Here is a 16,405-nt window from a genome sequence, read left to right on the forward strand (position 1 = left end):
GGTGGAAATAAGTGACAGAAGTAAAAGTTATATGACAAATGTATCTTAAATGCTCCTCCAATGAATTTTAAAATGAAAAGTAGGATAAGGGAAAAAAGTCTGAGTAGAAGGTCAAGTCTAAAGGATTGAAAACAGCTTAGAAAATCCTTGAGGAGAGTATTTCGGGAAATTTAAATTTCCTGCGAAGCTTTGCTCTTTGTGAGGATCTAATACTTTGAGAGTGGTTTTCACTGTCAGGGCTAATCTTTCAAACCTGGTACAAGATTATGAGTGAAAAGGTTTCACTTGGCCCATATTTGACATGAAGCTATCTCTAGTTTCCCTCTGGCTTTCAAAAACAGGCTCGCCCATCACTGACTGAAGTGGAAACCCCGAATCACTGTGTATCTTCCCCTCTTGGGCCCTTGGGACCTTTCAGCACAGACCAGGCTCCAGTTGGCTGTGGAACGCTCTTGGACGCCCACTTACGTTTTCTCCCCTTTAGTGTTGGCTAGGAGTAGACAGAGAGCTCTAGGCCATATGGGCTCCCTTTGCCCTAGTTGGCTGCACATTCTACCCAAATACAATGAGAAAAAAATGGTTTCTAAGTGCAAATCGTTGTTCCAAAATTATTTTACTATCTAAAACAGGGCTTGCTTTATCAGGGACAAAAACCTTTCTCCACATTTAATTAATCATCACTCCAGTTCCAACTCTTACCCACCCTCCCCACCTCTTTGCCTTACTTCCTGTCCCGTCTAGTAGTTCTTCCATCTCCTGATCTCTTATGGCATGGAGTGTTTGTCCTTTCTCCTTACTGGGATTTTGGATTTTATCATAACGGCTATTCAGCAATCTGCCTCCATAATTATTATCCATTGTTCATGAAAATCCAAAGCATAAATTTCCTTTAAAGATGGATCCATTCCCAAAGCCTACTTCCTCCCTTTTTCTGAAGTGAAACAAAGGTTCTATTTTAGACTAATAAGCAACCTCAGAGAGGGTGTGAAGATCTAATGGAAATTCTCTCTTAACGAGTATATTTACTTATTAAATAAAAATGATCCGGTTCCCAAAATGAAACTGATAAAGTTTTTTTCACCCCAACTAAATACTGGATAGAGTGAAAGATATAAATTAATCAAGATGTTTAATGTTAAAATATGCCTATACAATGAACAATAAAAATGGTGGAGTATCTATTACTCTTAAGTATTTATATAGTATAAAAATTAGACAAATTTTAAAGGCTCATAAAAGACTCTTTTTTCTTATCTGAGTTCTCTTTTATTATCTTTTCTCTAAAAGGTTAAGTGAACCTTTTTTGCAAATGGACCACTAATGTCACATACCAGTAGGGGGCACTAAAACATTGCTGTTAAACGTTATTAAAAAACACTTTTATCAGAGTGAAAACGGGTTTTTTGGCAACTTATCTTTTGCCCCATCAGGTTAATTGGAAAATGATGGAGGAAGATGGCAAGGGAGAGAAACACAGTTCAATTAGAAGATCAAAGCTAATAAGTCATCTTGGCTAAGTTTGCAGAGAATCATTTTCTGTGTAAAAACTAACGTGACAGTTGTGTAATATGTTTGGAATCAGTGAACTTCTGGACACAAGACTTCATGCTGGCTCTCTGATGCCCCATAACAACTGTGGACAATGACGTATGGGGATCCCTCAAATGGAAAGAAATGGCAAAACTCAACTGCATGTGGTCTACTACACCTTGTGATGGTCTAGCATATGTAACTTTAAAACCCTAGATTGTAATAGCTTTCAGTTAGATGGTAGTTTGGGCTTGGACCCTTTGGCCATTCACTTGAGGTGTGGCAACAATATACCGTGGGGAACAGCTAGATGACATTCTCGGGTGTCGGGTGCCACACTGATCTGGTCAGTCTGGACCACTGGGCTCCCTGCGCTTTACTGGCAGGGACAACCCACGTCATGAGGTGAATGAACATCTGGTCCTAAAAAAAGTGAGTGCTCTGGGGCTTCCTGGTGGCGCAGTGGTTAAGAATCCGGGTTCGATCCCTGGTGCAGGAAGATCCCACGTGCCACAAAGCAACTAAGCCCGTGCGCCACAACTACTGAGCCTGTGCTCTAGAGCCCTTGAACTACAGCGACTGAGCCTGTGTGCTCCAACTACTGAAGCCCGCGTGCCTAGAGCCCGTGCTCCACAACAAGAGAAGCCACCGCAAAGAGAAGCCCGTGCACTGCAACGGAGAGTAGCCCCCACTCGCTGCAACTAGAGAAAGCCCGCGAGCAGCAGCGAAGACCCAACGCAGCCAAAAATAAATAAATTAATTAATTAAATTTTTTTTAAAAAGTGAGTGCTCTGCTTCTTGGATTGTTTATTTCCATGAGAGGGAAAAGCAAGCCCGTGCATGTCCCTTCGGCTATGCTGCACAGCTAGAGATTGTGCACGGAATTTAGCCTAGCCTGCGGTATCTTGTCATTTAGTTTGCAAAGTTTAGTAGTATGGAAAGAAACCAGCAGCAGAGGGGGAAAAAATTCCTATGGCTCTGAATATGTTGAGATGGCTATCGAATACAGGGCCCAGCCCAGCTAGTCTCCAGTGGGGTAGGCTTATGCTCTGTCCCTGCCAAGATGTTAAAAGCTCCCTGGGCAAGGTAATTCAGCTGCGCGGGGCACGAGATGAGGGTTTAGATCCAGACATGGGAGCAGCTGCAGTAATGTGAGCTGAGAGGAACGCAAGCGTGTGTGGGGAGTGTCGATTTCAAAAGCAGGTTCTCCGAAGAGTGTTTCCCTCCCCATCGAGAGGCCCAGACTAACCTTATGACTAGGAAGGGAAATAATGAAATGTTGTCATCAGCCCAAACAGGTGGACGGCAGAGGCATGGACGATGCGCATGAGACCAAGTCTGAGAGATGGGGGTGACCACCGACTGACAACTCACATTATCAGTTGTGATTCCAAAAGGCCCAGGCTGCGGAAGGCCTGCAAGGGAGCCACAGAGGTTATCTGGATGGCCAGTATTTACAACCTGGGTGGACCGGATCCAATCGCGACATCTGAGGCTTGTCTCAGGAAAGGCTGGTCTGGCATTAGGGTGCCTGCAGCCACATGGGCCTGGAGGGGTTGTGGGGTGGTGGTGGGAGCTTGAATGCACTTTGGGTAGCTGGATGTGGGAGGGTGGGACCTCATGCGGGTTCTGTAGGCTCCTGAGGGGACCACCAGAGGTCTACCCTCGCCTTATTCCCATTCAACGAGCTGCACACAAAAATGCCTTTCATCCAAAGGCTGTTTTTCCTAAATGTGGTATTTCTAAGGGCTCTCCAGAAGCCTAGTGAAGGTGGGAGAGAAGACGTCCAGGGTAGGGAAGGGAGAGTGAGGCCGTCGTTTCCCTGCCATTCTTACTTGTCCACATGATGGTTTACTGAGGGCAAGGGGTAGTGGACCTGTACAGTAATGTGAGCTGAGAGGAATGCAAGCGTGTGTGGGGATGGTTGAGCCCTCATGCACTACAGATGTAAGACTAACTGGAAGCGGAAGTAAGCCTTTGATGGAACGGAAAAGCCATGGTGGATGGTGGGTTGCCACTCAGCAGAGAGCCCCTCTGAATTATCTTTAAAAGGAATCTCAGACCTTGTAAACGAGTCTGCGATGCCTGGGGCTAATCCCACCTGCCAGGCACTTTCATATATCTCAGTGGAGCCTCACAGCAGGAAGTATTATCATTCCTGTTATTCAGATAAGGAAACTGCCTGGAGGAATAAGGAGTAAGAGTTTGAATCTGAATTTAGGTCCTTCAACCTTCCAGGCTAGTGATCCTCTCACCACATTTCACTGCCCTCTGTTGGGTTGGTGACGGAGGGGTAACAAGTATTAGATCTACTTACTAAAGAAGCCACATGGATTACTGTTTAAGAGCAAAGACTCTGGAGCAGACTGTTGGGTAGGTATCCTTGTTAGCTAGGTGACCTTGTGCAAGTTGCTCAACCTCTACGGGCCCCCATTCCCTCTTCTGTCAAAGAGCGTCTCCCCCACAGGGTTTGTGAAGATGCAATGAGTTTATATGGTACAGTGCTTGGAACATAGTAAGTTCTAGATGCATGTTTTCCTCTAATGCTGACCATGCTTCTTGTTCATAAACCATACATTAGCAGCATGGATTTTGTTGAGACTTTGCTCTCAAGTTAGTGCTTTATTTGCTTAACTACATTTTTGGGTTAGGGCCCTTTAGTCCCTCAGTGGAATGTTAAAAATCTACCCTAACCTTTGGAAAAACGTAACTGATCCTTTAGCCAGTGGATTAGTTTTCTAGGGCTGCCGTGACAAAATACCACAGACCGGTTGGCTTAAACAACAGAAATTAATTTTCTCATAGTTTTGGAGGCTAGAAGTCCAAGATTAAGGTGTCAGCAGGATTGGTTTCTCCTGAGGCCTCTCTCCTTGGCTGGCAGGCAGCCTCCTTCTTTGCTATGTCCTCACATCATCTCTCCTCTGTGTGTGTTCACACACCCCTAGTGTTTCTCTGTGTGTTCACATTTCCCCTTTTTATAAGGACACTAGTCAGATGGGATTAGGGACCACCCTAATGGCCTCATTTTAACTTAATCACCTCTTTAAAGGCCTTTTCTCCAAACGCACTCACATTCTGAGGTTCTGGGGGCTTAAAAGTATGAATTTCGAGGGGTGGATGCAATGTAGCCCATAACAGTCAGGTTCTTCAAACCCCCAAAATCTAGATGCACTAACTTCAATCTAAGATTGCAACAGGTACTATTTAAAGGGAAAAGTTGTGAGCTTGGAAGCAGTGTGATGACTGGTAGATACCAGTGGGAGTGCCATGTATGGGTATCACAGCACATTTAGGATTTTAAATTGCATAGGATATCACGATTTAAAAATTTCCCCTAGCTCTCCTCTCCTGCTGTCGTTCTCAGCTGCCTAAGAGAAGAACGCGGTGCAGGGCAGCAGATGGAAGTGAGTGTGGACTAAGGAACACAGATGTCCCCTCACCTGGGTCCAACTCAGGAAAGGCCTTTGAATCTCTCTGGGAAACAAGAGAGAGTACTTTATCCATTATGACCACGTTAATAATTTCTACATCACGACCCATTTAAAAATAATATTTCCATTATGACCAGTTTAAGAATTGATCAGCAAATGCAGCTATGAAGGTCCTTCCTAATGAAAAAACTTTCACACCTTTAAGTGTTTGGGGGTAACATTTACATTACAAATTCTTACTTTGACTGTGTAATTTTAGCAACTTCTTTTGTTTCTTAATTTCAGGTCTTCCTGATTCCTAATTTAAGAGGTTTCCATGGTTCTCATCAATTTTTGTTTATCAGTGACTAAATTTGTTGTATGTTTTAATTGGATTGTGAAAATAAGGTGGCATTTACGATCTTTTAATAGAATCCTGGTGTGTACACATAGGAACATGAGCGTGTACGCCCTCAGGCTTGCACGTGCGCGTGCACACACACACACACACACACACACAGTGACACAGTTTTACAGTACCGTTGCCAAGAATAACTAATATAGGAATAACTGCAGAATCTGATAATACAGGTGGTGTTTCTTGTTAAAATAATTTGTCTACGTGAACAGACATGAATTCTTTTTAATTATAAAAGTGAACATTAAAATTAAGCTACTGCCTTATTCCTAAATATTTCTTTTTTTTTTTAACTATCAAAATCACTTTATTCTCTCTCATACATAAGGCATTAAACCAGAGAAGATTGGAAAAAACATCATGAATTACGCTTCACATGACTTCCTAAATAAAAATAGTTCATGGTTCAAGTTTGAAAGGTAGTTTATCTAAAAGAATGCTTTAAAATTACTGAAGCTAACCTTAATCAATTGTCTTAACAGGTAGTTAATCAAGCATTTAGAAGCTAGTTTCTAAATAAGTATTTCAATAGTCTTAAAAAAAAAATCAGACCTAGAAAAAAAAATTTGGGACCCAGAAGCCATTATATTCCAATTCCCTTTAAGTAGAATACTTTTTCTGGTTTCTGTTCTGTATGTTTTTGTTTTCTTTCTTCTCCTTTTTTTTTTTTTTTGAGAGCGCTAATGTTGTAGGACTATTCTGTTTTCATGAGGAAGTCACTTGTCTCCAGTTGTTATGTTTCTTGGAGACATCTAACTCTTACAAAACATGCTGTGGTGTTTGAGTGGGTTTAGATTTTTAAGAGTTTTGCCCCCCCCCAAAAGAGCCACAGAAAACCAAAGAATACACTGTATCAATTCTCTTCTGCAATTGTTTTAGAGAAATTTGCTCTATTGTTAAAGTTGTGCTGCTTTCTATGAAAACATTATCTGTTAAATGAAGCTGCCAGAATCTTCATCAGCTAAACTACCAAAATGAGTCACAGCTAACTTTATTGTTAACCGCTTTTTAATTGCCTGCTGAGACTATCAAGCATAATGTAAGAGGATTTTTAAAGCCTTTATAGCAATGTTTTGGTATATCAGCCCCTATAAAAAGGTGCATCAATGGTTCAGGATTCTCAAGTCATTTCCATGAAATTTTCCTTTTAAAACTCAGCTGTAGGGCATGGATAAGTAATAAAAATCCCTGAGAGTGGAGACTTTTCCTAAATTCTTGCTATGACATACCATGGATGTTATACATACTATCTCTGAATCCACAAAGAATCAGTTGGATTTGGGCAACCGATGTGCAAAACATGTGAACACGAAGGAGCCATAGCAGGATTTAGAATAAATATCAGTGATTTAGAAATCATGTGTTTACCTAAGCTGAAGTCATTCGTACAGTAACAAAGACCTACCCACGAGGTTGTACCGATGTCAAAGAACAAACATTTCATCCCTGTTTCAAAGCACTTTAAGACATTATTTTAATCCTTACAATACCTCTTTGAGGTATGTAGGTGGCAAGTAATAGCAAGATAAAATTTCAAAATGCAGAATAAATTGAACACTACCTAGGGAATAAAAGAACTTCAGTTGGTAGTGCTTTGTTGATTTTCTGCTTTTCTTGGAAGAGCCATTGGTGATTTCATTTTATCATATTTTGCAGGTAGGGCCAACATCACAGCATACTTGATAAAACAGCTGCTGTGATCTATAAGAGAGCCACTGTGTTTCCAGAGCTTTCTACTCACACTATAGCCTTGGCTGGAGATGAGCGAGGGACACACGTGATTTGCTTTCCTATCCAGGTGGAGGCATTCTGCTCCTTTCTCCACCCTACTTCCCCAGGCCTTGTCGGTCTGTGTCTACAATAAAAAGTAAAACATCAAATCAAGTATCAAATATACAACTATTGAAGAAAAGAGATAATATATTTGGATTATTATACTGATTTTTACTTATCATACAAAATTATGATTATCTGCTGACTCTCACAACTGGATGCACTGGCTAATTAAAACTAGGACATCTCCTGAGGATGGGAAAGCATGGAGGGGTGATTTTCCTTTCGTGATTCATTGGCAATTTAAACTGACTGAAAGGAAGGTAGCCACAGATAAGCTCTTCTGACTAATAGTCTGTGGGTCTTCTGACTGTAGTCTGTGGGTCGTAGAGGCTGCCAATATGTCTCTGTGATGGGAAGCTGAAGATAGGAGAACACAGCCTAAACTCTTAGCTGAAGGGTGTTTTATTCATGCTTTTTATGAAAACTGGGGGCATTAAGATAGGATCCCATCCCCTTCCCAAAGTAAGTGTTTCTAAAGGTGCTTTACAAATATTCCTGATATTTTATGCTCACCTGGTGGTGGAGAGGACACTTTCCAAGTCACTTTGAGGTGGAGAGGAACACAAGGGTTTTGTTTGTTTCGCTCTTGATTTTGCTTACTGTCTCATGAAAGTAAACCTTATGGCTTGGATCAGTCCCCAGCACGTTCAGCAACAGAGCTGGATTCAAGTAGTATTGGAATAACGTAAGGTCCCTCATTTGAATTGTAAAATATATGTTCACTAGTTCTAAGCTAAATCTGAGCTTCTGAAACTCATAGGACGGATGGCTTTTAGATACAGATCCGAAGCTAACCACTTTCTCTGGTGGGGACAGAGCTCAGTAGAGCTGGTGAACTTGGTTTGATGTGCTTTATTGAAGATAAGGAGAGCTTCGGAAAGAGTTCCAGATGAGCCAACCTTTCCGGAAGGGCAGGTTGCTCTTACTGTAGATGGTCTGAGGCTGTCTGTTCAGATAAGCAAGTGCTAATGGCTTGAAATCCCCGACATCATTTGTGTTATACAAATGCAAACGTCAGCATTATTATTGTCATTTATATTCTATCTCTAGGCTTCCTTCATTAACATAAACGAAACTGGTTTCAGGCAGAGCTGATTGCTGACAAAGATCCCTCCACTTCCCAAAATGTTCCAACGTCAATTTTCTGGAAAAAAACTGAATCATCAAATTAACCTCTGGTTAATTTCTAGGGCTCTAGAAAAATCCCAACATTTTACGGAGGCAGAAGGTCTGTTAACCAGGAGATGAGCTCTGTATTTTGATAACAGTAGGGTCAAGTCTGATTACAATTAGATAAGCTCCTAAAGTACAACATTAAGTAAGTTTCTTAGCTCTCTGTACCTCAGTTTCAATTTCTGTAAAATATGAATCATGATAATTCCTACATTATTGGTTGGCTTTGAGGACTGATTCAGATAATAGCTATATAGTGCTTAGTCCATAACTACTGTTGAAAAATGGTAGTTTTTATTAACACTGGGGCCTAAAGAAAATGTGTATATTCTGCTTCGGAGTAAAAAGTGATTTATGGCTTAGAAATGAAAACATTTTGAAACGAGAGGTATATATTTATATTTATCAATATACATATCATCTTGTTTCAGATGATATATAAATCTGAAACATAGGAGGGCGAGATCTCACCAAGCCTAGTCTCGGATCGTGGGAAGAGTTTTTCCAGGTTGTAATCTTCTGGAGTGCAGGCATGCAATGTAGCTGTCAAATGTTCTGTTTTCAGTTTGTTGTTCAAACACAAAATTATTTAAAGTATATAACGGCATCATATGAGACAAATCAGTTTTTTCCTCCAGCATGATATCAGTGATCAGCTAATTGGAAGTTCCATTTTAAAATGTTAAACCTTAGAATATAGAATACTTCAATGTGTTTTAAAGGCTCTATTTACCACAAAATAAAAACCTGGTATTCCAGAGAAATACTCACTATTCATCTATGTTTACTCTCTGGCATAGCAGACCTTGCATATGGGTGGGCTGTGTTGAGTCAGCCAAATCTGAAATTTGATAAACTCTTACCTCCTGTTTTTACACCATAACTGACAGTCAGTGACTATACATGTCATATTAAAAACACGTGTACTCTGACTATACAGTCATTACCTCTTGTTATTGATTTTTATCAACAAACGACAAGCAACATGGTTAGTTACTATAAAATGCTGTTTCTTCTTCCTTCGTTCTTTCATTACTGTCGTGGACTCCCAGGGGGTTACAATCACATTTGACGCCCTTTCTCTTCTGTAATGTTATGGAAATAGGGCAATTTGATTGGAAAAAAACTGATTATAGTAAAACAGCAATTAATTCTTACCACTTAACTTGAACATTCATACATGTTAGTTTTCCAAGTAAATAAGTAGAACGCCTTGTTAAACTTCCTTTCTGCCAAAAATGTGCTACCATCTGTGATCTACATGGCAGCTTTTCCTTATTTAATACATATGTCCCCCCTTTTTTGGGAAGCATGTTAAGAGCTTTAATATGACATGAAACAGAAATAAAATAGTGAAAACACATTGTGTTTCAAGCATGAGTGCAAAATTCAGATTTGTGATATTCAAAGAATTTGGGATTTCATGTGCCATCCATTAATTTTTATGGCAACTCTCAGTCCTTAATGTTAGAAAAAATTTTAATTGTAATGTGCAGGCTGTTTGGAGTTTGGGAGAGTAATTTTATTGTCTCAAAGTTAGTTAAAGACCTAGTGTTTAAAATAGGCTGAATTTCATTAAATAGTCTGAAAACCTCCAGTTAGAAAGGTAAAGTGAAAAGCAATGCTATACAAGAAAGAGTTTTGGCCTGAATGCTAGGAGGTCTGAATCCTGGCCCAGCTCTTCACTAACTGTGCGGCCTCGGGCAAATCACTTAACGTCTCATTGTCTGTTTTCTTACCTGTAAAAAGAGGGGTTTGTGTGAGACCCATAACGATCACCTATAAATCCACCACCCAGATATAACCACTGCCAAAATTTTTTAGCCCACAGTGGTACCTCCAACCTTTTAAATATTGTATCACCAGCATTGTCGCAATGCCATTAGGTATGCTTGGTCCACTTTATTTTAAATGACTATATATGATTCTACCTTACAGGCATTTAACTATTCTCTATTGTTGGTCATTTAGATTATCTCCAAATACATTTTTAGTACTGTTGTAGGGACCCACAGGTAGTCTCTCACTAACACTTAAAGCAAAGGAATAGAGTTTATCGAAGCTGACACACATCTTCATAGCACAATAGAAAATGTTGGATCTCTGGTTTATGATTTGCCCAATGCTTCTCTCCAGTTACAGATTAGTAAGCATCATCTTTATTTGTGACAGACAAATAATCTGACATATCCTGTGTCTTTTGTCCATTTGGAGCAAGATCCTCCCAATCCCAAAGCCTGGTGGCCAGAGCTCATACTCCCAACACCTACGGATGTTCATTTATTCAGCTTTTCTACCTCATCTTATTATTTTTCTTCAAAATGGTGACTATGATAATACATCAATTCTTTTCTGACTTAGCATTCCTTGTATCTATCAAATACTTTTTTGTGTGTAATTCCTTCAAATAAATATTGTCAGTATGCATTCCTGATTATTTAAAGAGTGACACAGTCTTAATTCTGACATCAAATATCATATAAAGGAAAATAAACTATTTATGACCTCAAGGAATTTGCCATCAAAACAATGTACTCTGAAAAAAAGAAAAGAAAAAAGAAAAACCAATGTACCGTGTGATGCATGGCACCTGGCCTGTACATAGGAGGTGCTCTACAAGTATTTGCTGAATGAATGACAAAATCCGAAGGAAATTACCCCTCGAGAAAAATAAATGGCTACTTCTGATATTGCTATAACTACCACTTAATAGGCCAGGTTTCAGGACACTGGTTTACGAAGCTGAAGCTGTGTTGTTTCATATCATTATTTTCTATGGGCAAATTGAAGAAAGCCTGTTTTAAGTTGATAGCAATACCTCCTAATGATTTAGACAAAATATTGGAAATGGGCAGTTCTGGGGAAGGGAAGGTGAAGTATGAAGTTAAGTGCTGTGACTGAAGAATAAGCATCCAGGCTTTTTACTCATTAACTTGGACTTAAATTACCTATTTTTTGATAAGAATTTAAACCAGAGATCAGTGTGTTGGTGGTGAGGGGTAAATATAGAAATTTCTACCTGGGAATTGATCAAAGGGAACCATCTCTCAGTCTTCCTGTCAAGGATGACGTAATAATTACCCTGAAAAGAGGCAGAGGAAAGAATACCACATTGGTTTGTGAGATGGGCTTTGTGAGGATAAACTTCCTTTTTCATTTTAATTGTGCTTACCTGACATGAAACATTTTTCTTCCCAATTTGGCCACATGAACCCATGATAATGATTCACACTTACTTACTCATCAGTGAGAATCATTAGAAAAACCCTTCTAAGTAAACAGCCACCACAAAAAAAAATACTGAAGGAGAAAAGAAATAAACCTTTTTCTCTTAAGCAGAACTAGTGCCAACCTAAATCCTTTGCCATCCTTCAAAGAAAACGTTTACATTTTTTGACTAAAAAAACCCCAAACCACTTCTTTTGTAATCTTTTTTATTATCTTACTATCACTATCATTTTTGTGTGTGTCTGCTTTTTAAAAATCTTTTAAATCAAAACTTCCAGCTCAGTGGAGTTAATCTAAGTAAAATTACTAAAATCTGTGGGATTGGCTGGAGAGAAATACACCACAGTTTTATCGTGGTTATCGCATATTAGGATTACAGGGTATTTATAATTTTCTATCTGTGTGTTGAGAAGATTATGGATGGGAAAGCAAGAAATTGAAGCTCTAGTTCTAACAGCACCACTGTTATTTGTGTGAACTCGGGCAAATCGGTTAGCTTCTCTGTGCCTCGTTTTCCTTACCTATAAATTAAAGGGACCACCAGGATGATCTCCAGGTTTACTTTCAACTTTATCATTCTCTAGGTCTAGCTGAAAAGAAAGTTCAGCTTGATACATACAACCCTTAGGGAGCGCAATTCGGCAGTGTCTCAAAATTACAAATGCATTTAACTGCTGACCCAGTCATCTCTTTTCTGGAAATTCCTCCTATAGACATACTTGCACATACGCAAAATGAGTTATATAAGGTTATTCACTACAGAAGAAGGGTTTGTGACCGCTAAAGAGTAGAAACAAGCCAAATGTCCACCAGCTTGTATGAGTAGATTGATACATACCACGGTATTTTAGGCAGCTATAAGAACCTTTAAATATATATTTTTAATTTTTTGGAACCACGTGTCAGGGACATTGGTGCTTGTAGGTACTCTGGGCCTGCTTCAAGTCAAATTTTTAAAAAAGACCAAACAAAAGCAAATATGTCTCTTACAGAAACAATTAGGCAGGATAGCTCAGAAGATTTCAAGGATCTGGGGAGAAAGTTTGTAAGAAAACCCTCTTAACCAAATACTTTCCTCCAACTGAGGCCCTGAAAAACCGGAATTGAAATGGAGGCAAGGCCAAATTTGCCAGCTGGCTTCCTTTGCCAAGAATGACCCACTAGGGCACCGCCTATTCGCAGGGTGCGGCCGTCCGAATGGGGGCTGCCCCTGCAGAGTGCAGTGGCAAAGGTTGAGGGAAGCAGTAGTTCTACATTACGGCCTTCCTTTCAGCTCGTCTGGGTTACTGAGGTCCCCTAGCGGCGGGCAGACGAGGCCCGAACAGTTCAAATTTGATAGTAAACGCAGAGACCGCAAAACGAGGGTGGGAACCAACCCTAGCTTCCATCTATCAGGCTCACAACCTCCACCCAGCCCCCTTATCACTGGGAAGCTGTTGTGATAAGCGGATTATGAAGAAATAGTAGTTTGGACGAGTGAGAATGTCAAGGAGGAATAAATCTTTCAGTCTTTTCAAACTTTTGTAAACGAGGCCTCATTTTCTTTAGATGCCACTTTTTCAACTGAAGAACCACCTGTCAGAAACAGGGATTTTTTTTTTTTTTTGGAATTGGGAACTGTCATTTTGGACAAGATATTTAAAACCCTACGGTCAATTCAATCTTCCATCTTAAGTGATCCCATCCCTCTGAAAGGAAATGCCTTCCATATTCCTCCTAAAAAAAAAAAATGCAAAAGAAAACAAAACTTGACGACTGTTTCTTCTGCTCCCTGAGACACAAGGGCCATTGTCTTCCTACCTTTTGCCCCACTGATCTCGGCAGGACGTCCTGGACCTGGAGCCCAGATGGGGAAAGGTGGGGTGGGTTGATGGACGCACGGGGCAAGCGGCCTAAAGGAACATCTGGGAGTGGGGCAGGGCTGCACCCCAAGGCTTTGGTCCTCTCCCTTCTTCCATTTTCACTTCTCAACACCTCAGCACTTCCATTCTAAATAGCAAAGAAATGGCAAGCAAACAGTTAAACTTAATTAGGGTAAGTAATAAAGTGACAAGGCTCTCACTAAATGCTCTCCTCTGACCCCTTCCCCGTCGCCCCGGACTGACTCAGTGGAGAGTCTGAGATTCCCGCCCAAGGGAAGAGGGCACGAGGATGAGGATGCCTTTGGGCCCGAGGGTGCGTGTGAGGTAGGACCATCTTCGGCCCACGCCGAGCCCCCTTCCCTCATTTCTAGTTAAGTCAAGAATGTAGTGAACCCGGCTGGTGGCTGCTGGGCTGGACAACTAGCCCCCGTCTACATCCAACCGCAGAGGCTCAGCCGGCGGCTGCGGACAGGTGGGTTCCCGGCGCGGAAGCTGCAGCGACTGCGTCGTCCGCGCGGACTTGACCGTCAGAGCCCCTGCCCCGGGGGGCGTGTGCGGCTCGCGCCGGGGCCGGAGGACTCGACACGTCGCAGGGAAAACAAAACAAAACAAAACAAAAACAAAACCCACCGACTTCCCCACGTTTCTCTGCAAAGAAATCGTGGGCAGAGTCGAGAGGGGGCGATTGAGCAGAATGCAGCGAGGCCGCCTCCACCCGCCCGCCCACCCAGCGCCCCCGGAGCGCTGAGCGTCCCCGGCCCCCGCCCGGCCCGGCTTTGGGCCCCTAGCGGAGGTCGAGGCGAAGCGAGCGACTCGTTCCACTCGGGCTTCCCGAGTACTCTCTGCTCCTCAGTAGTAAACAAAGTGTCGCCGTCGCCTCCACGTTGGTTTTCCTCCTAGCAATCAAAACACTGGGAGGGCGAGAGACTCACAGAAACACTCGAGAATTACCAGAAAATAATAACAGAGAGCTTAAAAAAAAGAGTGAGAGAGCGAGACTGTGTGTGCGTGTGTGTGTGTGGGAGAGAAAAACACCCCACTACCCCCCACCAACCCACTGCGGCCTCCCTGTGGAAAACCGGGCCCCGCCCAGGCCGGCGTCCACTGGCTGCCTGGGCGGAGCCGCCGCGCGCTCACTGGTCTCTCGGGCTGTCAGTCAGGGGCGGGCCGGCGCGCGCGTCGCCGCGGGCGGGGGACGGCGGCAGATCCAGTAAGTCGGGCGGCAGCGTAGTTGCTGCAGCTGACGCCGTCGCCGCCACATTCAACAGGCAGCAGCGACACGGTCGCGCAGCCCGGGAGAGTGAACGGTCCGCGGCGTCTGTCCGTCCTTCGTTCCGCGGGCCGTGTCAGCAGGAGCGCGACGCCGGCGCTGCCGGGGCCCGGTGACTCTGGCCTGCCGTCCCGTCCGTGCAGCGGACCCGGAGGAGCCTAGATGTTGATGGACCTGTGAAGTTAAGTTCTGGGCTCGCGCTTCCACTCTGCCGCTGCGCCTTCCTCCCGGTTTCCGTCCGCTCGTGGCACCGACATCAACCCCCCCGCCCCCCGCGCCCGGCCCCGGCAAATCTCGGACCGGCTCTTCTCGCTCTCTCCCCTCGGCCCCCGGTGCTGCACTCTCTCACTTCTTGGCAGTCCCGCGGCTGGGGGAGGGGCCGGGGTCACCATGGCCGAAGCGCCCCAGGTGGTGGAGATCGACCCGGACTTCGAGCCGCTGCCCCGGCCGCGCTCGTGCACCTGGCCGCTACCCAGGCCGGAGTTTAGCCAGTCCAACTCGGCCACCTCCAGCCCGGCGCCGTCGGGCGGCGCGGCCGCGAACCCCGACGCCGCCGCGGGCCTGCCCTCGGCCTCGGCGTCCGCTGTCAGCGCCGACTTCATGAGCAACCTGAGCCTGCTGGAGGAGAGCGGGGACTTCCAGCAGGCGCCCGGCTCCGTGGCGGCGGCGGCGGCGGCGGCCGCGGTGGCGGCGGCGGCGGCCGCAGCTGCCGCCACCGGGGGGCTGTGCGGGGACTTCCAGGGCCCGGAGGCGGGCTGCCTGCACCCGGCGCCGCCGCAGCCCGGGCCGCTGTCGCAGCACCCGCCCGTGCCCCCCGCCGCCGCCGCCGCCGGGCCGCTAGCGGGGCAGCCGCGCAAGAGCAGCTCGTCCCGCCGCAACGCGTGGGGCAACCTGTCCTACGCCGACCTCATCACTAAGGCCATCGAGAGCTCGGCCGAGAAGCGGCTCACGCTGTCGCAGATCTACGAGTGGATGGTCAAGAGCGTTCCCTACTTCAAGGATAAGGGCGACAGCAACAGCTCGGCTGGCTGGAAGGTGAGTGGCCTCGGGGCTAACGGCCGGAGCGGGAGGGGGGCTCGGGCAGCCTGCCTGCCTCCTCCTGAGGTCGCGGTGGGGCAGATGAGGGGGCGGCTGGGCAAGTTTGCTTGGCCTGAAAGTGCAGAGCACGCGGGCAGCGCGTGAAGGGAGCGGGCGAGAAGCGGCAGGGGTGGGTTGTGGGCTTGCCCCGGACTCGTCGGGGGACCGGAATAAGTGTCTCTGCGCGCGCTCTAGTGAGAGTTGGAGCGGGACAGGGAGTGGGCTCGTTGAGACCTAAGGGAGTGAAAAAAGTACGCCAAGAAGTGGACCTCCGAGCGGGCAGAAAAGTTCGCCAGTGGAAGGAAAGGGGGGTTCATTGGGAGCTGCTCCGCCACGGCCCGCGCGGACTCGTGCAGCTGCTGCTTTTCCTCCAGGACCTCGGGGAGGAGGGCGGCTCCCCTCCGCCCCCGCGGCGCGCGTCCTCCTAGCCCCGGGACGCCCCGCGGAGCCGTTTCCGCCGCTCTGGGCTGGGGAGAGCGCGGCGAGGGGCCTCAGAGCCCCGCCGCCAGGGGACCGGGCTGCAGGTGGAGGGGACAGGCAGGGCGCGAGCCGGGAGGCCCGTCGGGGATGGCCACGCAGATTTTGGAGGCCGGTGTGCATT

General features: G+C 45.0%; 1 protein-coding gene across 1 annotated transcript in view; it reads left to right on the forward strand.

Annotated features, from left to right (window-relative positions):
• Nucleotides 1-14,666: 14,666 nt before the first annotated feature.
• FOXO1 (forkhead box O1) overlaps nucleotides 14,667-16,405 on the forward strand; it is an 88,572-nt gene continuing 86,833 nt past the window's right edge. The window contains exon 1 of the mRNA XM_029210601.1: nucleotides 14,667-15,762. Within this exon, the coding sequence (XP_029066434.1) occupies nucleotides 15,118-15,762 (645 nt within the window). The 5' untranslated portion in view covers nucleotides 14,667-15,117. The remainder of the gene's footprint in view (nucleotides 15,763-16,405) is intronic.

This window comes from Monodon monoceros, unplaced genomic scaffold (assembly GCF_005190385.1).
Source record: "Monodon monoceros isolate NGI ecotype Baffin Bay Population unplaced genomic scaffold, NGI_Narwhal_1 Super_Scaffold_8, whole genome shotgun sequence".
Taxonomy (NCBI): Eukaryota; Metazoa; Chordata; class Mammalia; order Artiodactyla; family Monodontidae; genus Monodon; species Monodon monoceros.